At 37.9% G+C, this 25,084-nt stretch overlaps 1 protein-coding gene across 1 annotated transcript in view; it reads right to left on the bottom strand.

Moving 5' to 3' along the window:
* Positions 1–294: 294 nt before the first annotated feature.
* Positions 295–25,084, bottom strand: part of TMC1 (transmembrane channel like 1) — a 68,158-nt gene continuing 43,368 nt past the window's right edge. The window contains exons 10-20 of the mRNA XM_075447066.1: positions 23,949–24,093; positions 21,734–21,928; positions 14,194–14,373; positions 13,829–13,981; positions 12,295–12,423; positions 8,363–8,430; positions 6,918–7,157; positions 4,229–4,354; positions 1,759–1,837; positions 1,527–1,662; positions 295–563 (exon numbers count right to left, since the gene is read on the bottom strand). Of these exons, the coding sequence (XP_075303181.1) occupies positions 295–563; positions 1,527–1,662; positions 1,759–1,837; positions 4,229–4,354; positions 6,918–7,157; positions 8,363–8,430; positions 12,295–12,423; positions 13,829–13,981; positions 14,194–14,373; positions 21,734–21,928; positions 23,949–24,093 (1,720 nt within the window). The remainder of the gene's footprint in view (positions 564–1,526; positions 1,663–1,758; positions 1,838–4,228; positions 4,355–6,917; positions 7,158–8,362; positions 8,431–12,294; positions 12,424–13,828; positions 13,982–14,193; positions 14,374–21,733; positions 21,929–23,948; positions 24,094–25,084) is intronic.

Here is a 25,084-nt window from a genome sequence, read left to right as displayed (position 1 = left end):
TATAAAATGTTTTTCAGTCTTCTAATAAGTATCTTCCAATAAATATCCCTCAGTTTAGTAACCTATTGACACAGATAATGGATTTTGCAAAGCCTTTAAATGCAAGAAGACTTGCAGTGTTTTCTTCTGACACCTCCCATCCTGCAAAAACTGAAGCACACGGGTAACTTCTATGCACATGAAGATTTACAATGAACACAGCAGGGTTCTGCACTTGCAGGAATGTGTTTGGGGTTAGGACCACTCTCCTGTCCCTCAGCATCCTTCATCGTATCACAATGTGCTTGAAGCTCCTTATCTGTAGTTGGGAGGGCCCCTGGACATTCCTGGCTGAGCCCCCGGAAAGCGTGGGTTTCCAGGTGTATAGCCTGGCACTCCATACACCCTGGGCCCCGGTGGCCTCGTCACAGCTATGGTTGGAGGAGGAAGGTTTCCTCCTCTGCTCTGTGAGGGATAGTGGCCATTCAGACCAGGGCCTGGGTGCTGAGGTGCCTGAGAGGAGCCGGCTTCTTGTGGCTGGCCCGTCTTCTTCGCTTCATTGCCATCCTGTTTTTTCTTGTTGTCTGAAATGTGTTTGGAGAATAGAATTAAAAAATGAACATGCAAACCAGAAATTCCCTGAGAGCAAAACTCTGCAGCCTTCAGTTCACTCCATGGTGTGGTGGAAAAATCTGGGCCCTCCCCTAGCAACGACCTGAAATCTCGGGGGCAAAGCAGCTTCATGATCTTTGCACAGTATTTTCTCTCCAGTCCTTTCTGCAGAAACTGTTCCCAAGTAGCTAGATGCACTTGGATATCATCTATAAATAACAACAAAGGTAGCAATTTCAAAGATAAGTGGGCAGGTTTTGAGGCTGCAGACATGACTTGCATGTGATTCTTCCAAAGACAGCAATCTCTAATCTGGGTTTCTCTGCTAATCTTGAGCCTGTACAGGCTGCAGGGCATGTATGGTGATGGGGCAAGTCTAGCAGCGTCCAGGGCAAAGCAAACAGCCTGCAAAATCCTTCAGGACGGACTGAAACCTGCTTGATCAAGCTAGACTTTCTGATAAGGATTGCTACCATACTGCATTCTCACTATATGTTCTCCTAGTGAACTTGCCACAGAGGACAAATGCTGTTCTGTGCAGTTCTGGATCAAAGAAATATGCCAGGAGAGTGCAAGATTTGAACATGACTGGTTTGTGACGGGTAAGAGAGATTGCTGACATTCAGACCAGGCTTTACTTTTTCTTTGTTTTGATTTTTTTTTTTTTTTTTTTGTGGGGCTGGGATGTTGTGATTCTTTATACCTCTGTTATGGGTTTTCTTACTTTAGTATTGCCTGCTGTGGAATGATGTTACAGTGTTTCTTAAACGAGTTGAAGAAAGGAAAATAGACTGAAGATTAGGCTAATACTTATGATTTAGTGTTGTGAATATCTTTCAGGAGATTGTGGCAAAGGAAGCAGTCAAGACAGTGAGAAAGACTATAGTCTGGCACACATGAATTCCTCATCCTGAGGTGTTCAAAACAGTCTTTACCTTGGTTTGGAGTGGATTCGTCTTGCCTGCCTCCTTTATGCTTTGACTGTGGTGGTTCTGTCTCAAATGGATTTTCCTCTTGTTCATTTGATTTTTGGGCCTTCTGTTTATTTCTTCTCTTATTTTCTTCTGCTTGCTGATGGTGGGGAGAGAGAGAGGGCATCTTTCAGTGACATGAATGGCTTCTCTAACATTTAACAAAACTAAAAATCAGTAATTCTCTATTCCTTACACTTTGTAACTTCTTTTTCAGTTCCAGGTTAGCTTCCTTGTAGGATTTGGATGTAGCGTTGAGATAATAAATACTCAGGCTAAATTAAAAGAAAAATAATTTCTTGTTAGGTAATGATTTAAGTATAAATACTGTTACTACATTCCTGTAGCAGGAACTACAGTTGTGCTAATATAAAGTCCGTATCTTTTCCTCATCTATCGTCTCTCATCAGTAGCACTATTTTGACGACAAACAATGTGCTTCCTTATATTAAGACAAATGCACTGTTATTTCAGAGAAAAAAAAAAGCTGAAAGAATTTATTCTGTCTATTAATACTATACATTAAAACTTATAGGAGCTAAGGAAGATAGTCGACAGAGCTATGCATTAGTATGATGCATATTCTAAAGTATAGCTTATAAAAATAAATTAACTTGTATAACATACCTAAAAAATGAGTAAATCATCTTTCTAAAAGCTTTTGAACTAGTACTATAGGCAAATTCAAGTACTACCAAGACAACAGCCAAAAGCATAGGTATTCATTTTTGTTTTAAATTACGACCTTCTTTTCCTGCTAAACAAAAACACAGCTGCATAATGCAATTTTCATTTTTCAATGTATTACTTTTGTGATAACTCTACAAAATTAGTATTTTTCACCATCTTCATTTAATAAGAGAAATTCTGATATGAAGTTTTTTGTTGATGTAAATAATTGATCTACATTTGCTGTTTTCTCTGCTTTGCCTGAATTTGCCTTGTATTTTCCTTCTTTGTTTTTTTTCTTTGTTTATTATTTGTATCTTCACCCTGGACCATTCCAAGAAAGGAAAATCTGAAAAAAAAAATCATTAAGAGCTGACCATTTATTTCAGAGGACAGTCTGGATTCTTTGTTTTTCTAGCCAAGGGTTAAAATCGAATACAATGTTAAGTAAACCTTGGCAAAATTAAATCTCAGAATTTTATTTTGCTCATAGAACCATAGAATCATAGGTTGGAAAAGACCTTTAAGTTCATGAAGTCCAACCACCCACCCAACACCACCATGCGTACTAAACCATATCCCAAAGTGCCACATCTACGCGTTTTTTGAACACCTCCGAGGATGGGGACTCAACCACCTCCCCGGGCAGCCTATTCCAATGTCTGACCACTCTTTCAGTAAAGAACTTTTTCCTGATATCTAATCTAAACATCCCCTGACGCAAGCTGAGGCCATTGCCTCTCATCATATCATTAGTTACCTGGGAGACGAGACCAACACCTGCCTCACTACAGCCTCCTTTCAGGTAGTTGTAGAGAGCAATACGGTCCCCCTTCAGCCTCCTCTTCCCCATACTAAACAATCCTATCTCCCTCAGCTGCTGCTTGTAAGACTTGTTCTCTACACCCCTCACCAGCCTCGTTGCCTTTCTCTGGACATTCTCCAGCACCTCAATGTCCTTCTTGTAGTGAGGGGCCCAAAACTGGACATGATACTTGAGGTGTGGCCTCACCAGTGCTGAGTACATGGGCGCAATCACCTCCCTACTCCCACTGGCCACACTGTTCTGATACAAGCCAGGATGCCATTGGCCTCCTTGACCACCTGGGCACACTGCTGGCTCATGTTCAGCCGGCTGTCGACCAGCACCCCAAGATCCTTTCCCACTGGGCAGCTTTCCAGCCACTCCTCCCCAAGCCTGTATTGTTGCATGGGGTTGTTTTGACCGAATGTAAAATCCTTCTGCAATTTCTATTCTATTCTATAATCTTCTCTATATTTAATGGCAGTTCTATAATGCAAGGTTAAATCCCAGCTCGTCTCTACATAGAATTAACTTATAGTTCAGCAATGTGCTAAATAATCTGATATATATATACAGCAGTTCAAAATGCCTTTATGAAGCAGGGCTCTGGACAGTCTCTGAGAAAGACTATTCTGGGGTCATCAGGTACTGACTGACTTACAAAAAATGTGTAATAGCCCTATTTCATAGTGTCCAACACCCTATCTCACACTCCCTCCACAACAGCATAGAGTACATTTTTTGTCAAGCAAAGGCCAAGGCACTGAAAATGAGACTCACTGAAAGTTACTGAGAAATAACTCTGCTTCATGGTGGTCACGTTTCTATTGAAATTGAAAGGATTCATGATGTGCTGTTCTGCCTGGTGGACAAGCTGATCAAAGTCACAGCACTTCAGAACCCTTATAGACATTTGCCTTTTAATAGTTTTGCCATTATCATGGCAACAGCAGCATTTTTGAAAAGCAATAACAAAAACAAAAGGAAAGACATTGAAAGAATAAGAGATATTACCCGTTGTGCAAAGGCACATTTATTATGAACAAATAAAATGCTCATGAATTCTTCAAGATCCTCACCATAGGGCAATCAGTGCTTTGTTTAATTAGATATTCAGACAGTGACGGTTCAGAGTGAAAGGAACTTAACAGACCTAGATTCAGCAAGCTTTGAGTTAATATTCTATACGTACACCATCAGCAATATAAAAGGTAGGATAAGTCCAGGGTTAGAGGCATAACCAAACACCTTCCCGAACCAGGAGGGGAAATCGTGCTCCAGAGTTTCTGATATGACTTCAAACATTCTAGTCTTCCCACTATCAAACAGAAAAGTTGACAATGTGTGACATAAAAATATGATGGCAATGTCAATGCAGTAGTATGAATATATAGGTTAATCAGATCAAATCAAACCTGGGAAAAGTACAATAAACTACATGTTAACGTTATTTAGATCTTGACAGTCTGAAAAGAATATTATTTAAAATAGTAATTCTGTATTTTAAGGGGTTAAATACACATCTGAATTTTTATTGTATGCTAATATATTTTGCCCACAGTTACCACCAAGATTACTCCTCAGAGAATCACTGTACTGAATTGTGAACTCCGTACTACTGAACAAAGAGTGAAGTGCAGTTTCTGCTCTATGAAATCCTGGTGAAAAATTCAAATTCCATCTTTGTATGGTTGATAAACAAAAAGCGGTCTGCTTGCAGTTGGTTTCTGTGCAGCACTGTTCAGCCTAATTCTCCTCTCTCTTTCTTGTGTACAAAAGCTGTAGAAGTCAGTGGCTGTGTTTTAGGAGATTTTATTATTGTTACAGCAATCTAATAATTTTAATGTGTAACTGTTCCATGGGCAGTTCATCCAGAACATATTTTCTCTCTAAACAATTAAGTTTTTCTTGTAGTAGCATTTTGATAGATGTTCCAAAAGGCCCTTCCTGCTTATTACGCTTTTGGTGGTCCCTTACCACTTAGGGTTGAAAGTTTTTTACCTGAACAAAACCAGCAAAACGCATCTTTGTGTGTATTGAGACTAACTGGCAGTTTTAATTTGTTAAAGGACTTGTCACCAAATTTCCACCTGATATTCCAATTACTGAGGTTTCCTGTCACCTATTTTCATTCTTGTAAAGCATTTCTGACAATCAGATCTTTTTCTTAACTCATTGTTCCCAACCTTTACCCTCTTCCTGGTAACGTAAAAAGATTGCAGGTAGAATTCTTCTTCTGACCAGTTCTTTTTCTCCACTTCCCTCACCCACCCATGGCAGATGAGAAATTCCATTCTGCAATTTTTATCACTTCCACAGCATACATACATCTTATTCTGTTGCAACTTTGCTAATTTTGTCCTGGCTTCCCTACTCCTGCCAGATATCTGTTGGGTTGTACACGTTGCCCTTAAAGAGGTATCAAAAAAACCAAAACAAAACAAAACATACAGAAACACAAAGAATCAGAAGTTTCATAATAGATGAGACACTGAGTAGCTAACAGGAAAATACGTGGGTTTTTTTTTTTAATATAGAGCTGCACTGGCTGCTCAACAGTAGTATTACGTATATTAGTGGGTTGAATGAACCTTCACCAGTTTAAAGTACACACCCACTAAAAGTTTCGTTGAATATTTCACATTTTTTATGAAGAACAAAGTATCTACAGTTGACAGAGAAAAAATTGCAGACACTATCATGTTTGTCATTTTGAACAGTAATCTCTCCTTTTCAATAATATTCAATTCAATAACTGCAGCTACTCATATCTGACTCCAGATGTTTCCCTGTGTACTCTCTTTGATATGACAAATAAAATAACTTACTTTGCCTCACTTTCTTTATTACCATTGCTTCCGTAAACTCAAGAAATTTTCATTCTTATCAGAATTTTTGGCATGTCATGCAATTCTCCCTCTTAGGCAAATGTGACTATTGCAGATGGTTAGGATCAATTTTCCACATATTTTGCCAAGATTTTGGCAAGATCTCTACTCCTTTACAAAGTGCGCTGGGGATTATGCAGTATCCCTTTACTCACAAAGGTAATTCATTATTCAAACCCTTCCTTGGAATCAGGATGTCTCTTTTACTGTTCTCCTATTCTTGCTTTGCTAATTCTTTGTTCAAAATCAAAGACTAAAATCTTGGAAAAATTTTAATTTCATATATTGACTGTTGTTGTGTACTCACTATAGTTGTATGTCATGCTACCAGGCAAGTAAAAATGGTGAAAATGATCCTGGACTTTCCAGGTAGCGTGCACAGAACGAGAAAGTGTGCCAAATTCTAAACTAGCTTGAATACAAGGCCTATGTTTGCAGAGGCAATGCAGGCCCAGGTTCTTAGACAGGAATAATGAACAAGAAGGTCTTGAAGACTTCAGAAACAGATTCAGCTTCACAGTGGTAATACAGATGCATGAAATACTGTGTCATTTGGAGACAGTCACAGCAGTCAAAGACTGCACCATCATACATTTAAGACACCACCATATGTTCTGATATGCCACTCCTACAGAGACATTACCTGAAAGCCATCACTCTCAAGCCAGCAGATCAGAGATGTGTAACAGGTCACTGCTCTACTCCTTCAGAATAATTTCTGTCTTAATTACAGTAGTAATGACATTTTCTTACATCAGAACTAACTAAAAGAGAAGATTTTCTGTTCTACATTCGAGATAAAACTTTCTAAATAATTACTCGGTTTTCTAGCTTCAGGAATTATCCACAATGAGAAATGTGACACTATTTAACACTCAGCCTGTCAGGTGTTAACACTGATTGTAGAAGCTCTTTCATTCCCGGATCATCCACCATGATGTGTTGAGGTGGTTCATTATGTCAATAGCAGAAGGATGTAAAATGCAAAAAAACCTGAAAGGACCGCAGTCAAAAGATGGTGGGATGGAGACAATGGTGTACACAGCAGGCAGGGTGGAGAGAAAGAGAATGAAAAGCAGCATGGCCATGTAAAAGTTATTGGATCTGGAAGCCTTGAAGACCCTCTCTTGGGGGACATTGCAGCACATCACTGCCCAGCACTGCAGGTACATGGAAGTATGGAGGCGGAACACGTTGATTGCTGGGAGACAAGGAGCATAAAAAGATCCCATCCTAGAAAAGAACCAAAGAAAAAAAAACCAAACACATTTTGTTGTTGGACTTCTGTCTTCCTAGATATGCCACTCATTCCCTGCATCAACGTGCTTTGCAGCCATGCACACTGTACACTCAGAAATCAAGTTCATAAAACCATCTTTATATGTTTTTTTACTGGTCCAATGTCTTTAGTCTTGCTTTAAGAAGAAGTGGAGGCGTATAGAGAGAAATCTCCATATGAACTTTTTGTTTCAAAGCTACAAAGACCTCTTTCTCTGCAAATTAAATGATCACTTGATGAAATGTTATCCACTCTTAGTTTGTCCCTTTAGTTCAGGTAGTGTGTCACTTTTGTTGTATAAAGAAGGGTAGCCCTAAAACTTGGTATTACCAAAATAATCTGATTTACTCTTTATTATTTTTCTTAATAAACTAGCATCATTTTAGGAAGGATATTTTTGCTCAGTTGACATTCATTTTACTTCTGTTACCATGGTTATTTAGTACTTCATTCCAACAAACTCTTTATTGATTCTTCTAAAAACTATTTTTTTCTTATTGTGTATGGTTGCATGTTTATGACACTGAAACAGTTGGGTCCATTTTATTTTCATCACAGGTTTCTTGTGCTATGCTGACTGAAGAGTAATTACTTTCATTTGCCTGGCAAAATGACACAGAATGTAAGAAGTCAACAATCTTCTTTTTGCTTAGTCATGTTCTGGGTTACCAGACCTGAGCTGATTTTCCTCTGAGTGCCTCAGTTTTTCTATTTAAAACATAAGAAATACATCTATGTGGTTGGAAAGACTTTCTGAGTACACAAATATTATGACAGAGTCTATTATACTAATATTTCTGCATCCTTTTTTCATATAGCTCAAATGAAAAGATACAGGATTTACTAGTCTACTCTTCAAGGGAGAGAGCCCATCTTGGCCTTTCTGTCATGGAAAGGCTAAGATTCACCTAAGCAGCTTTTTACTGGTTGGTCTTACCAGCTCATTGCAAAATCCTGATGCATTTTGTCCCATAATCTTAGCCTAGAACTAGTTTAGAAGTGGTCCCACTGATTGTACTGTACCAGAGCTTGTTAGATAATTGCATTACAGTTCCATCAAACTAAAGGAATGGGACTGGATCACCATTTCAGAGGAATCTTTCACAGATACAGCTAAATCCTACAGTCCTGCAGATACAGCATGCTTTGCCATACCTACCAGATCATGCCTTGGTTAAAGATCAGTCCCAGCACATTTCCACTTATATCAAACTCAGAGTATGATGGCTGAAAGAAATAATACAGATGCTTTCATTAGGCTTGCACAAAGGGTTTTAAGATGACTTACACTACATTAAAACTGTCAATTCCAACAGCAGCAGCATACTGGAAATGTGTTGTAAGGTCTCTTGTTGCACCTTACTGGTGAATCATGAAACAGATTAATATGACTCAAAGCCAACAGGCAGACTTCAATACAGCTTATGGTATTTTACTGAAAATCCTTCTGAGATTTGTTCAAAGGAAGGAGAATGAAAAATAGTTTTAGATATTGGGTAAATTTTAAAACAATCCATAATCTTTCAACTGGAATGACCAGTGGTGGTTATCTAATGTGTCCTCCAATACAGTACCAGCCTTGAGGCTGCTGTGATTTAATTCCTGTTTGAACTATGATGCTGTCTTTCACATTTTAAGTTTAACAGCTACACTGTTGAAGAAATTTTTTTAAGCATTGTTGCAAATTATTGCCTTCCCTTCTTAATATGAATATCTTACTTCTAATTTGAGTGTGTTTGATTCTATTTCTTCCTTCAAGATTCTGTCATGGGGTCTCATTATTGTCTGCTGAAGAAAGCACTGTATCATAAATTTTTGTTTCCAGTACTGACACATAAACACGTTAAACAATTCTTTAGTCTTATACTTCTATACTATTCATCTGACATTTTCATTCTATTTTTCCAAATCTTTAAGCATGTCCACATATCTTCTTTTACCCTATTTATTAGTCTCTAATGCATGAACACTTCCATCTGCAAACATGGAATACACTGCATTTGAGCAACTGAAATACACACATACATATTAGTTTGTGTGCATATCCACCAGAACAAAACTCTGATAGGAAATTGTGGTTGTAAACTTCTGTTTTACACCTAAATGTCTGATTCAAACACACTATTCACATGGGTTTGCATTGTCACATTTTGTTTAATCAACTTTCTCATAAAAGAGTTTTGCTACCGCATAGCTGGTGGCTTGCATGATTCACCATAGTGGGTGGACAAAAAGATCCTGAATAATGTGTACCTTCCAGGTATTAATTACACATATGACTGATAGAGGGAAGAAGGGACATGAAAGACAAAAATAACTATTCCCTTACGGCTGTATCAAGACAAAGTTATGCTATTAAAATCACCAATTGAAGTAATATTTTTTAATCGTACTATGATATATCATTGGAATATTTGGAGCCCCTACACTCTTTCTGTGTAGTTTGGTGTATGTGTACAGATATGTGTGTATATGTTTACAGCAAACTGCTATATTCATGTTGCATATATTTATGAATCTGCTTTCATATGAGATAAGATTAAATAGATTGGTGGTATTCAACATAGAAAACAATTGACTAAGTAGAGATGTAGAGAGGAGTAGAATATCACAAGTGACATGGAGAGATGAACAGGATCATACAGAACCAAATAATGTGTGACTGTTCTTCATGAAATAGGAGCAGGTATTAACAAATAAAGTAATTTGAAATTTAATTTTTAAAAAGAAAAAGGAAGTGTTTTTTCACACAACATGCAAGTTAATTTCCACTATTCATTGCTGAAGGACATTGCGGTTTTCAAAAATATTTAGGACTTTAAAAAAGTCTAAAAATTATTGGATAATAGGTATGTCAAGGCCACTAACCACAGAGACACGGGTATAGCTACTTCCTAGGGAAGACTTTGTGCCCAGACATTTCTAGAAATCCAGTGGTTTCCAGTTTGCACTTCCAATTCTGGCAGTTGTTTCATGCCGCTTTCTGGACCTGAGGACTTTAATGTTCCGGACAGTTATAGCCATTCTTACATACTGCCAAATAAAAATTTTAGCGATATGTTGGTTTCAGCATCCCCTGCTTGCAGATGCGTTGTTGACACGTTGAGAACATGGAAATAAGGTGTCCCGTCATTGCTGGGTTAATATGCCATAGCTTCCATCAACAGCATTGAAGCCCTTGTGTGTGGGCTGTGAGGCTCAATCTCACTGCTTATTGCCTCTCTTTATGTTCTTTACTCTGTATACAGATGAATGGCTAGAAAGAAGGATGGTATCTGTGTAGCTTTTTAGTCCAGACCCTTAATGAAACCTCCTCCTTTAGAGGCTCTGTTCTATTGATTGAATTACTCTATTATAGTCCATTAACATCTCTAATGGTAACAAAAAACAAAGGTCAAAAATTAAGTCTGAATTGTTAGTGAATGTATGTATTCATCTTCACTTGACAACTGGGACTCCAAGTTCAAGCCCACCTGTCCTACAGTTCACTGCGTGGCTCCAAACACAGGGACACTGCAGGCTTCTCACAAAAAATATATCATCTAGTAGCTCCATCCAGTTGTTCTGGATACCCAGGGTCATCTCACATAGCACTAGGCATATGTGTTTGGGTAGGCCATGCAACAAAAAATTCCTGCATAAAAAGCAGCTGATTCAGAGTAAATGGCAAGACAGAAGAGACTTCAGGAAGCCCAAATGGAAGCTAAATCATCCTAGGTAAAGAGTCTGCCCTACAGTCTTCAGAAGTGCTTTCAGTCTTGCATTCATTCAGACTCTTTCATTGATTGTGGAAATCCTGGCAGGGAAAAGGTCTAGACTATTACTTCATTCTCTTTGGAAAATATGATGCCTGATCTGTTTTCTGTCAGATGTAGCACTGGCTACAACGATTTATGTGTTCCCCACATCCAGTCTCAGCAATTTCAATGGCTGTAGAACATCTGAAAGCATGAGGAAGGTCCATATGCAATTTAAACATACGAAAATACACAGTTCCATAGGCTGCACTGGATCTCTGCCCATGTGGTATTCAAATTCCTGCATTTGATATTGAGATCATGAGGGTTATAATTTGTTTGTCCACAACCTGGCCAGCTGGTAGTCTTTGTCTCCAGCTTTACACCAGTCCTGTTTCAGACACACTATAGAATTAACAGGAAGAATCCTGAACCTTGCTATAAAGGCCAAAATTTCATGGAAGCCAGCCAATAACAATGAGATTGATATACCAGAAAACAGATTTTTCTATTGAAACTTTCTCTTCCTCTGGAAAATTATCATTTCCCAAGAGGTTGTTTTTAGTAAAACAAAAAATTTGTACATATATGAGAATAAAATTTTGAGGAAAGGAGGACAAAAGCATGGCAGAACAGCTACGATGGCTCTTCATGCATATGTACCCAAGATAGCTTTAAATGACAGCTCTTCTCTATACCTCTCAATAAGCACAAAATAGACTTCAGGATCTTCACAAGCTTTGCTAGTACTCTGACGACTACTTAACAGCTGAAAAAGCAGCATCAGACCTTATAGTGTCATGTCTTAGCTGGCTTATTTAACCTATCTCAGATCTGTGTAGAATAGTGAAAATCTCAGCTCCCAAGTGAAGAGCTCTACACCCACTTAGGTTATGAGACTTACTAATTTTATTTCAGCTAAACTAATTCTAGCAAAAAATATATATAATAAGATTTCTAGAACAAGTTCTTTCCTATTTTTCTTCACAGATACTGGATACCTCACTATGCCAGAAGACCTTATCCGAAGTCCCATAGAAATCATTGAGATTGTATTCTGTGGAACAGCATATTGGGAATGTGTGAAAAACGTGAATCCAGTTTTCTTACACAATTAAATGTAAGAAAACCCCCAACCATTTCCTAATGTTACCAAAGTCTAAAGAAGAAGACAAATAGACAAGGCATAAGCAAATTCTGAGAAAAAACTAACTTCATATTTTTCAGCAATTTTGAGGGTGATGTGTCTAGCCAACAGTCAACTCTGTAGGATTGAAAGGAAAATGTAATTTACTACAAAAATATGAAGAAATAATCTGACAAAGATGTTTAAAATAGCAAATCCGGTACTTACAAATCCATACTCCAAGTCCCAGCACCAGCAGTAATTGAAAAACCTAACAAAGACAGCTCTCAAGAAATCGCCAATTAGAATTGTGATGTATGTTGTCATTGTGTCAGATACTGTCAGCCGCACGAACTCCTGTTAGAGCAATATTTTCTTTAAGAATATACTTAAGCAATGAATAATTACAATAATATTGAAATACTGGACTAGATCCCTAATCATGCTTACCCAGCTTCAATGCGGAAAAAATCTCCTCCTCCTCTACATTCACCAAAACCAAAAAATGCTAGGAGAAAAACTGCCCCTCATTTGCTAGAAGTATCCATTGTTCTAATTTGTGCTCATATTATCAGATGATACTTCCAGAGTAAGATTAGGCTGGGAAAGGCTTCCAGCCAAGACTGCTGCTATAACAGAAATCTGAGCTGATGTCTTGATCCCTTTGACTTTGGGAAGACTAAAAAAAAACCAAGTGAATAGTTTTTTCCTCAAGAAGCACAAACTCCTACTGAATATGGAGAGGAAAGAGGAAAATCCTAATGAAAATCTTCGTTCCTCTTGTTCTATTTTAGTAAGTCCCACTAAACCCTATTGTAACAGGCCTTACCCCAACAGCCCAAAAGGCAATTACTCTCCTTGATCTGAAATTAAGGAAGAGATTAGTGCAACTATGAGCTCTTGGTGTTCTTACATTATTATTCAGCACCAGTGAAAAGAATAGAGGGGCTGTTTTTCCTGCCTATCTGCTCCCTCCTGGTGATTTATTCAGTCAGGAGTGGAAATAATCAGATGATGAGATTGTCAGAGTGATGGAGCAACAGCAAAAGTTGTGATTCAGTGGTGAATTCATTCTCATGCACAGAGTAACAACAGTGGGTTATGATCAAATAGAGGCAAGGGGGATGTTAGAAAATTCTTTGGAAATGACATTTTATATTAATATGTCAATAAGAATAAATGTTCAACTGAAGCAAATAAAATGACTGAGCAGATTTGACTATTGTTCTTTTGCATTATGTTCTTTGGCTGAAGGAAGAGATGTCTTTCCAAAAGCATGCTGTTGTAAGAGCTATCTTAAACATACTTCCTTGTTGTGCTACTCCCTTTTTTTATCCTTTTTATAGGTCTGTTGTAGTCAGAAACTGATTTTGCCTGACCAAAAATCCTAACCAGAATTACCGCATTTATTAGTGGTTGTAACAAATTCAACTTATCAGAATTGCTAAACAGATTTTGAAGACAAAGATGGGATGAAGAAAAGTACGGTAAATGAAAAGAACAGAGAAAAGGAGGGGAAAAATAAAAATGCTTTCAATACTGTCATCTACCAAAAGAAAGAATTCCCTACTAGACAGGGTCCAAAGAAACTCAAATAATTTCTTCTCAACTTTTCAGCTCAGAAAGAAGTTCCATATCTATTTTTCCTCGTAGTTTCCCACCTTAATGCAACTTATTATCAGAAATAAATAAGGTTTAGATATGATATCTTGTAACGGACTATGATATAGTTTCAAATATGAGCTCAAAGTAGTTACATTACCTGTCCTACCATTGTTTCCCAGCATGGCCCTCTGGGGACGTCTGCAGGGTCCACCTGTATTGGAGGAGCAGTTGAATTTTCTGGAATAGTACCATTGTACAGACTGGCTTCCCATATTGTCATGTTATGCTTGACTATCTTTTCTTCTTCCAACTAAGTAAGAAATTAATTGGGAGGAAAAAAAACACAAACATAAGCTTGTTATGAGCTCTCAATCTTTTCTACTCCAAGACTCCCATTACCAGCTCAGACATGGATGTGATAAAGAAAAGAACGTCTTTCACTGGTGCATCTGTGACTGGCTAGAAATCCTCATCCTTGCCCAGTCACAAGTTAAAAAATAATGAAGGGAATAAATAGCTTGCCTTGAGATTGATTTCATCCATTAGAGCAATAATGAAAGTGTAGAGATTGCCAAGAAAAAGAGCAAAGATCCGTCCCAGCTGCCATCTTAGAGCTATTCGAGGATGGTAGTTTTCCAGAGAGCTAATTACATCAAATAAAGTTGGACAGAACATTCCTAAAAGTGACATAACCATGTTCACCTGAGAGGGGAAAAAAGAAAAAAAGATTCACAGTGAAATATTAGTGGCAAGTACTTTTACTATTATTGCTTTGAGTGGAGGGTATATTTCATTATTATTTTTTATTTGTTTTTTATTTAATGAAAAAAAAATCCATTCTGGGAGTCACAAGATGTTTTCACAAAGGAAGAAAGGGATGAAAAGTCAGTTGTAATCTACCACTGATGGATGTATATTTTTTTTTCATTTTACACTTCACTTAAACTTACGAAATAATCAAATGTTAGTATTCTGACTAGAATCCATGTTTTAACCAAAATTCTATCAAAGAACTTACCAAAACCTATTGCCAGTACAGTTTTCTGCTACATCTCTACCACATCTTCCCAATAGACACATAGATGTTTTATAAAAAGCATTCCTATACAGATACTGCACTAAGTTAAATTTATCTGAGACTTCTCAAGTTAATTCCTGATGTCACAAAACCATAGAATCATAGAATATTTCAAGTTGGAAGGGTCCTATAAGAATCTTTGAGTCCAACTGCCTGCTCCTCATAGGACTACATAAAAGTAAACCATATGGCTAAGGGTATCATCCAAATGCTCCATGAACTCTGACAGGCTTGGTGCCATAACCACTTCCCTGTTCCAGTGACCAACAACCTTCTCAATGAAGAATCTTTTCCTAGTGTCCAACCTGAATTTTCCCTGATGCAGCTTCATTCTATTTTCTCATGCCGTATTGCTGGTCACCAGAGAGAGGAGATCAGCAGTTCTCCCTCCACTGCCCTCTGTGAGGGAGCTGTAGACTGCAATGAAGTCACTCCTCAGCCTTCTCTTCTCCAAGTTAAATAAGCCAAATGACCTCAGCTGCTCCTCATAAATCTTGCCCTTGAGGCCTTTCACCAGCTTGGTCACTCTATTTTGCACACACTCTAATAGTCTGATGTCCTTCTTACATTGAGGTACCCATAACTGTCCACAGTACTCGAGGTTGGGCCTCACCAGTGCAGTGTAGAGTGGGACCATCGCCTTCCAATGCTCTCCAGCTTCTCATCTCCCAGTTTGTAAGTATAACCAGAACCACCCTGTTCCAGGAGGAGGATCCGGCACTTGCCCTTGTCAAATTTCATATGGCTGGTGATAGCCCAGCTCTCTAGTCTATCTCAGATACTATGTCCTCACTGTATAAACAAATTCAAATAAATTCCTCTTCTTTCTGCCTGATTTTCTTAGAAACTTCTAATAAGATTAACTCATCACCTTAGCAGTATGTAAATGGAACAAGTTTACTGAAAGCAAACTGAGAAAAAAACATAACTAGCTTTTATAGAAAGTGTGAAAGACAACATAACTCAGAAATTATACAGACATTTAAATCATTCTGGTAAAGTAACATTCTTAAGTGACTGCTGAAAATAATTTCAAGTCTTCATGAGCATTTTGGTTGTAAATCATTGTGTCAGCCAAAAAGAAAACTAATTGAAAATGTTTAAGAGTGCAGTTATTCAATTTCAAATTAAAACAAAATTTTAAATGTATCTTTAAGCCACAGAAAATCCTAACAAGAAACAGAGAACATTGTCTCAATCTAAGTCACAGAGTTTGTTGGGAAACACAAAGATGGTTATCTGTGATGAATTATAATAAAATGATTAAGTAAAAACAACTTATTTAGTCACAAAAACCCTTAATTTTTCACAGAACTCTAGTACTCCAGTTGCTTTGAAACTAGCATTTCTCACCCATGCCGGAATACATTTTTCTAGACCTATTCTAAATGTTAATACATTTCTAACTTAGGACAGCTCTTGCTTCTCAGAAAAAAATATGGCAGCAGAAATGCACTATGCCAACAAAAATATTCACTTTCTTACATATATATACACTCCCTCTCTTTCAAAGATTCATTCATAAGGCTGTTGTTCTTAATGAAAAGAAGTAAATGGCTTTCTTTTTTCTGTTTTTCTATTCTTGTTTTTTAATGAATTCTGGAGTTAATTACTGGATTTTTGTATTTGTAGGCAATCAGTAGTGCAGTCTGCACATGGCTTGTGGAACTCTAGAAGAAGTATATAGACCTTTTTTAATGATTACAAGAATTCACTGATGTTTCTTATTTATTTAGATAGTGTTATATGCAGCTGGGATTACCTTGTTAAAATAACAAGAAGTCACTATTACCTCATAACAGTCAATAAAGAAACAACCAAACTAAAACTTGTAGCTATCATCTCTTGCAGCACTAGAGTTTACAACTGAAAAAAGGCAGAATACATATCTTAATGTCCTGCCACCTTTTACCTTACTATATTAACAGCTGTTTTGGGTCTCATACATTAACGCTTTTAATGAATTTTGTCTTACGACAATTGCAGATATTCCTATTTTTCAGTAGTTCTAGAACGTGATGAAAAGTTGGTGGTCAAAATATTTTTTCTTCATAATGAACTGTGTAAATTTTTTTGTCTTGAAGTTCTTAAAGTATACAACATTGTTTATAACACGTATTGTCTCAGTCACCATTTAACCAAAGACTTTTTACCCAGTATGGGCCAAGATGGCAAAGCTCAGGAGTCAATTACAGCCAACACAACCAGTTATGAATTCTGAAAATTCAAACCTTTTGTAACAGGCTGTGTACCCTGTTTATCAATGGAAATGTTCAGTGCTGTTGTGATCCTGATGAATCTCAAATCAGAATCACAGAATCACAGAATGGTAGGGGTTGGAAGCGACCTCTGTGGGTCATCTAGTCCAACCCTCCTGCCAAAGCAGGGTTACCTAGAACAGGCTGCACAGGACCTTGTCCAGGCGGGTCTTGAATATCTCCAGAGAAGGAGACTCCACAGCGTCCCTGGGCAGCCTGTTCCAGTGCTCCGTCATCCTCAGAGGGAAGAAGTTCTTCCTCATGTTCAGATGGAACTTCCTGTGCCTCAGTTTCTGCCCATTGCCCCTTGTCCTGTCGCTGGGCACTACTGAAAAGAGCTTGGCCCCATACTCCTGACATCCACCCTTCACATATTTGTAAGTATATATTAGGTCCCCTCGCAGCCTTCTCTTCTTCAGGCTGAACAAGCCCAGTTCCCTCAACCTCTCCTCATAGGAGAGATGCTCCAGTCCCCTCATCATCCTCGTAGCCCTCCGCTGGACTTTCTCCAGTAGCTCTTCATCTTTCTTGAACTGGGGAGCCCAGAATCCTCACTGACTCTGGTGTCTCGTATCCTCCTCTGGCAACAAGTTCCAGGGTCAAATGTGTGCATAAGAGGGGATGTCCTGGGTCACACAAAAGATTTGCCTAGCCCAAAAGATGCCCAGGGATGAGCAAGAACAGGGAAAAAAAATGTGAATAGTACACCCTAGACTCCAACTGCATTCAGTTTGGGTACGTGTTCAGTCAGGTGTGGGTTTTATGTATATAGTAACCCACAGAGGATTTCTCTTTGAAGCCTCAGATCAGTTTTCCCTCAGAAGGATGTGAATTTTGGTATTCATAGCATTGGCACCCATCACCTACCATTCCTTCTGCTGTGTTTTTTTCTGAATCTGGCTTCTACTCAGTTCTTTCAACGTCCCTTATTTCTCACACTGGAAGACATAGTGAACACATATGATGGAAGAAAACGTATGTCCTTTGGGTAGTTTCAAATGAAGTATCTGCTAACTTTATTGAAAGTTTCCTTGTTGCTGCATGGGAGAGGCAGGACAGAAGTCACTGCATCTCTTTCTCTTGAATATTCACTATTTTCTGCTTTTTTTATCACTTATCTGAAGTAAGTGTATTCTTTCTCATTTGCTTTCTATCTGCATTTGTCCGTGTCTTAACTATTCATGCTCCTCATCTCAAAAGCATTTCTAATTTTGGAGAAAAGACATTATTAAGATAAGAGGTGAAATGAGGCACAGAAACTTGTAAAGCTGAAAAGTGATAAATATTGCAAACAAAAAGTTTACTGAGACAAAATGTAGCACGTTGAGTTTTCAAAATCCAAAACTATGATGGGTTCTATAATTCAAAAGGATAAACATTTCTCATGCTGTTTCACAGATATATTATCATTATACCTTTCTAGTCTCTTGCACAGGATTTTGCTAAACAAAGAAGTTGTCCATTGAATTATCCATTAAATTTTAGTCACTGTAATCTAGTTTGATTTCAGAAAGGATCTGATTTACATTCCATACTTCTTGTTAACTTGAAGCTCAGGTGCTGTAGCAGTTTTTCTTCAGCTGTTTTTACCAGTAACAGTTTCACTGCTCTGTGTGACTTAAAAATTGTGGAATGGTATGCTAGAAGAGGGGCAGCATGCTAGCTTGCATACTTGGTAAGGTCATGGTTGATACCCTGTGCTGGGTGAATCTCAAAAGCCCTCTCTGCCCTACTGAGATAGAATTTTCCGTAAGAAAGGACCAACAACAAAGAGGTACCCACTAAATATTATGTCTAGTTCAAAACATAGTTTTTTATCTCTTTGTGACATAAACTACTCCAGACACCAAGCCCCTGTGTGACACCCAAAGCTAGAAAATTACTGCTTACACAAGCTTTTCCAACTGCTATGAATCTGGTAAGGAATCCTGTGACTGCAATCACATCTAAACACCAGCCCCCCTGAAATATTAAACTGTGCCAACACATTAAATATTGAACACTGACAGCTTGTTGGTTAAATGAGAAGTTCATTAAGAGTAAGCAGTCTGGCCAAAATAAATCATATCTTCCACTAACAATGATTGCAATAGTCATAGATCTGTCTAGCATCTGCTGCAGAAAGCACTAAAAAAGATCTATTTTTCTAGCAAATACTGTTTCATTTTTAAAAAATAAATTAGAATTAGAAATTACATTTCATACTAACAAACGTTCCCTGATGCTTTCTAGAATTAAACAGAGCATTGACAACATGGCTTAATAACTTAAGTATAAAAGTACTCCATATCCACCACGAGAAACATTAAAGTAAATAGCAGGATATTTCTGACAAAAGATCAACAGGGTTGTTTCAACTTGCAAGATCTAAAATTTTAAAGATATACTTTTTTGTTGCCGGAAAAAGTATTCACATGTAAAACTTATCTCCTTTTTGCCCAAATGTTGTTAATGATTCTGATTAAGAGAAATCACTCTGTCTCCTCACAAGTTTGCTCTGCTTTTAAGTGTCTTTATTTTTAAACAGTACAGGACTTTATTTGAGAAAACATGGTACCTCAGTACCAGGGAGATGCTCATACTACCTTCTAGCTCTGCAAACTATTTTCTATCAAATGAGAAATGTCATTTTTGTTCAGCAAATTTCACCCAATTTCAGAACACTTTACCAAGGGAATCAGTAGCATTATTCTCCATTTTACCAAAATTTGACAGTCATGGGGAAATTGACACATGGTGCTAAATCATCATTCATCCATGACAAACCACCAGGCCACAGCCATGTATGAAGAGTGATGCAAAGGCTGATGAAATCCCTTAGTAGTGCCCATCTGCCTGTTTCCACTAATTTCCTGCTCTATATGACACTCTATACAATTTTCTCTGAGCTGTGATCTGACAGAACTAGGTACTGCCAATATGAAGAGGGAATTGAAAAATTTACAAAATTATGACAGAGGAAGATAGTCAGAGAGAAAACGTTCTCATCCACAAAGTCACCAGTGCCATTTTGTTAGGCTGTGAGCCTCAGGAACACATGATACAAAATATATTCACCCTGGATTGCTTCAAGGACACCATAATTATGTGAAAACATTTTTTAATCCCTTAACATATCCAGTGTGATGTAATTTCTTACAAAACAAGCTTAATATTTTAATGAAGAATGTAAATTTTTATATATTGTTTCTTGAATTGTATGTAAGAGCTGCACTTTCATTTGCTCTAAGTAGTACATTAGGTGTTTATGGAGGGGTTTTTTGATCAAAATCTCAGTTCATTTGCTAATGATACAAACACAAGTAATCTTGATCTAGAAAACGAGAAAAAATTTTAAGTGGCTGTTACATAGAAGCCAAATATATCTATGTAACTACATATTAATATCCAATCAAGGGCGACATTTTGTACCTCACAAATACGTTCATTACCTGGCAATAGGAAAAATGCTTTAGTCAAATAATGGCAATGTTGCCTTATCCACTCTCCTTCAGACACACACCTGCTCCAGATTTTAGTTCTGTGATACAGTCTCCTTAGCAGTATTTTTTTGTAAAGCAAACAAAAGTAAAACAGTGAATGTAAACATACATATGTTTAACTGCTTTCCAGACTGCAGCATAAGCTAATGCAACAGCTTTCGGTAGCACAGTTCTTGTTAGTACAAATCTGTTATCACACCTTTCAAATGAGCAAAACCCAAATCACCCCTGAACTGACTTCATCTGTTGGTCTGTCACACTCAGATTTCATATTGCTTTAAGCCAAAAAAATTTTGTACATGACTTTTCTTTCACATCAGATCAAAAAATAATTTTTATCAAATAACTCAATCTCAACAGCCCAATTTCTCTGGATCCAGAGGTGGATTGCTGGAGTTTTTTATGTTACTTTATCAGTCAGGTTTTGGTGTTGAAAATTAGGGATTGACTTTCGTCATTCCATCGTCACCCATCCCAGCAGCTTTGTGAGGCTAGCAACTTTTTCCTTACCTTAAATCAGGTATCTACTTTACACCTCAGCTCAGAAGATGAGGTTGAAGTAACAAACAGCTAATTTCGCAGGATACAGAACAGTGTGTCTGCTAAGAAAGTAAAACCTGTCCAAGTTTTCACATAGTAACACACACTTCAGGTTCTTACTGCATGCTGTTACAGCAAATGTAATCGCTTTCACCATACACCTCTATCAGACAGGGCTGCATCTGCTCTTGAAGTAAGCAGATTAAGCACAAAAAAAATGGTATTGGGCTCTTGGACTGTGAAACTGGAACTGGAAGGCATGAGTTTCATCCTGTTGCTACTCTGCAGAATTGTATTCATGAAGCCCCAAATAACATCAGATATGCCCACACACCAGTCACTTTGCTTGGACCAGTCTCAGCAGGAAAGCAAAAGGAGAGCAGGCTCCTTGAAGAGTTCTTGTGAGTCCATAGAGTGGCTGGAAAACAAGCACTCAGAGGAGTAAAGGTGAATAAAAAATGAAAACTAATACAAAAGACAATTAAATACAAATGAAAACCAAATACAAAGGGACATTTCACAGAACCAACCGAAGAATAATCATTTTCATGAAGATGGAAGCAGAGAGACAGTAACAATCCCTTTGTTAGACATTTACCACCCACACTCAGAGTATTTAAATTCTCAGGGAAAAAAAAGCAACATGCATAGCAGAGGAACACAATTTCAAACCACATCTATTTCATAAATGTGCTAGCACGAACTTCATTTCTTTCCCACCACCCGTAGTTCTCCAGACCTTCCAGGGCAAATTTCTGGGATCTTCTGACAACAAAAAAGATGAGGTAGCCACTCCCAGCAAGTGTGCATAGGGCTAAGAAATTGGCAAGAACCCTCAGGAATCGAGTCAAGTGAATATTTTCCTCTTTCCGGCTCTCCTGCTCCTCCACGATAGCTTCCTACATGAGTTAGAAAAAGAATAATATTAGCAGTACTTAAATGGTCAGGACCCCACATCGCTTCCCTAGTTGTCAGAAGTCAGTTAAATAAATGATGAAGACGCGAACGCACACCTAGGCAACACATTTTGAGATGAGCTTATATGGTCTCATAAAATCTGTTCTGGACCCTGGCAAATCCTGGGGTTCTGTCTCTCCAGAGTTTACTTTACTTCTGTTGAGTGTGTCCCCACTGGGTTTCATTACACCTGCACTCGTGTCCCAGAAAGAAACCAGCATGTTCTGTCAGCTTGCGAGGTGCTTTTAGCTGAGTGACCCAGCAGAATAAATGTGTGATTAGTTGCCAGAAAAGGCTGTCACACTTTAAAAATGTGCATTTGTGATAAAAGAGCGAAAAGTTTTAATCTGAAAGTCAGCAATTTAGAAGGAATGAAAAGGCAGTTTAGATGTAGGAATCCCAAAAAAGGCAAACAGTGGACAGCTTCAGACTGCAGAGTAAAACGTTTGTTCCACATTCACCCTTGACCAGGACAAATAAATTTTAAGACTCTGGTGTAACCATAATCCTTAGCTCCTACTTTTGCCAGCAGAAACAGCTTTTACTCTAAAGTGTCCTTGTGAAAAGGGAGTTTGGTTACAGCTTCTCACTTTGGTATAGAGTGATATATATATATATATATCTTGCCCAGTATATACTTGCCCAGAGAGGAAGCTGAACTCTTGCATTATAATAATTACTCTGCATGGCTCTGCTTTTCTTACGACTTGTGCTTGTCATGTAAATGAAAGGAGATTGCAGCAGCTCTTGAGCAAAACTTCCATGACCTCACCCATGCTGAGACTTCATCCTTGCTTGTTTGCAAAGATCACAGTAAAGCTTCAGGAGTTCATTTATCAAAAATAAGCCCCTGTCTTAACAGGTTTTAATTCTTCTCCAAACAGCTTTCAGCAACTGACATGACTAGGCAGGCAGTATTTCTTTTTCCTGGGATCTTTTCTTTGTACTGACTTTGAGTACACATATCTTTTATGTCTTCTGTTGGGAGGGTGGGCAGGATGAGGTGGTATACTGGCTACATCACCACTGCAGAAAAGAAAGGTGTTGTGTGTGATTGGGTAGCGCAGCTAGTGCTTGGTCCTCCAGCTCCCATGCTATATGTTACCAATGTGAGTGTAAGTCTAGCTTCTTGCTCATTACCTGGCAGCACCTCGCCAGTGTGTTCCCTGTACATTATTACACTGAATATTCAATTTTCCTTTACATGCTGCACTGGTGCGTCCCAGTGACCCAAGTATAGAAACACGTTCTTTAACATTCAACAGACAGAAAACATCCCCCTCACTTTTCACAGCAGTGCATCTCACATCCCGTCCCAGGTTCCTCCCAAGGACTCTTGAAATTACCATACCCTATAAACTGAAAAAAGGCCTAAGAACGCCTTCTATTGCCTTGCAAACTGGGCTGTATTCCATAATTAATTTTAAAATAAAAACTTCATATTATGCAAGGAAAGTAACCTTTTTTTCTTACTGAAAAGCAAATACACTCTCAAAATTCTGAGACTAATTCTTCTGAAATGATGAATAGCCTTTCATAGATGATGTTATTGCTTTATCTTGAGGTATGTCTTCGGTGCAGCAAAAGGTGCTAATGTGAGGTTGGCAAAACGTCTCCAGCATTTTAAAAAGACAGTTTTTCAGACAAGAACCATAGAAACTGGAAGACATCAGAGACGAGTAAAAGGAAAAGTTTATTTTTACAGTAGAATCATTTTTCTAAAACCAGTACTGCAGTCACAGAGGACACATAAGATGCCATTAATGCTTTGTCTTCCACAATCAAAATGAAAAAATTAAGATGGTAAGGCACAAAGACCCAGACTTAGAATGGTATAGAGCTTCCCAAGTCTAATTTAAGATTCTAGGCCTGACACAGCTAATACTTGACCTTTGTTCCATCTGATTCACACCAGTGTGAAAGACAAACCAGGTTACCCCTCCTCAGTGAGGTCTATTTTACCTTAAAACTTGTTGTGATGGAGGCAAACTTATTATCTGCTGTCTCGGGATTGCCAATCAGGTAGTCCCAGCTTGTGAACATTTTCCAGCTGAAATTAAAACTAGTATCATCCCCGCCACCCTCTTCATTTGCATTTCTTGCCATTCTACAAAAGCCATAAAGACACAGGAAGACCCTGTTAGAACTAGTTCTTGCTATGTGAGGGTGATATTTAAATTGTTCCTAAATCCCAGCTTTTTTCTGGAAAAAAAATATTATTATTTCAGTCAACCATATTATAATAAATATGGAAACTGCAGCCTGAAAAAAGAAAGAAGCAGGGAGATTTTCATATTTAGATAATTTATGAACTCATCATGCACATTTTGATGGGAAAGAAATCATGTATTTCACTCACACCTCACAGAAACCCTGCATGACAGAAACTTGATAGGAAAACAATATCAAGATCTCTCAAACAGAAGGTTTCAGAGCATCCTGAGCTGCAATAGATTTGATTAGAGACTTCACAAAGAGAAAAAAATTATCTAAAACAACAAGCCATAACAAAAGCTGGTTATACCACACAAAAATATCACTAATACAGTTTTCTCCTTCCTTTCACCTCCTATGCACTTATAAGCAAGATTTATAACAGTATCCACAAACATCCAATTATTTCTTCAGTGATTTGACTTAATCTTGACTACTATCTTCTCTATTTCAAAGTGTTGTCATTCATGTAACAATAGTGCTCTTGCTTTTGTATGCTTTATCACATGAATCAAAACATTAAGCACAAGGATGGAGCATACTAGTAGTGAACAAACCATTTAGCCTTCAGTATTGTATTGACTTCTTGATCAGGAAAGGGCAATGCCTATTTGAAAGCTCACTAATGCAGCGGTTATGTTATTAATATCAATGCATTCTACATACCACATTTTTAACAGTCCAGTAAAACACATACCCTCAAATCTAGAAAGAGAAAAGTAAGCAAATAATACAGAAAATCCTTCTGAGCTGTCATAAATTAATACCAGGCTTGGGGTTTTTTTTTGTTTTACTGCTCATGTGCAGAAAGCATAGAGATCATGAAAGGTTCTCGGTAGGATGTGCCGTGCTGCTGGTTTCTAGACCAAGCTAATTCCTTCTCA

This window comes from Opisthocomus hoazin, chromosome Z (genome assembly GCF_030867145.1).
Source record: "Opisthocomus hoazin isolate bOpiHoa1 chromosome Z, bOpiHoa1.hap1, whole genome shotgun sequence".
Lineage (NCBI taxonomy): Eukaryota > Metazoa > Chordata > Aves > Opisthocomiformes > Opisthocomidae > Opisthocomus > Opisthocomus hoazin.
This window is presented reverse-complemented; position numbering and strand designations above follow the sequence as displayed.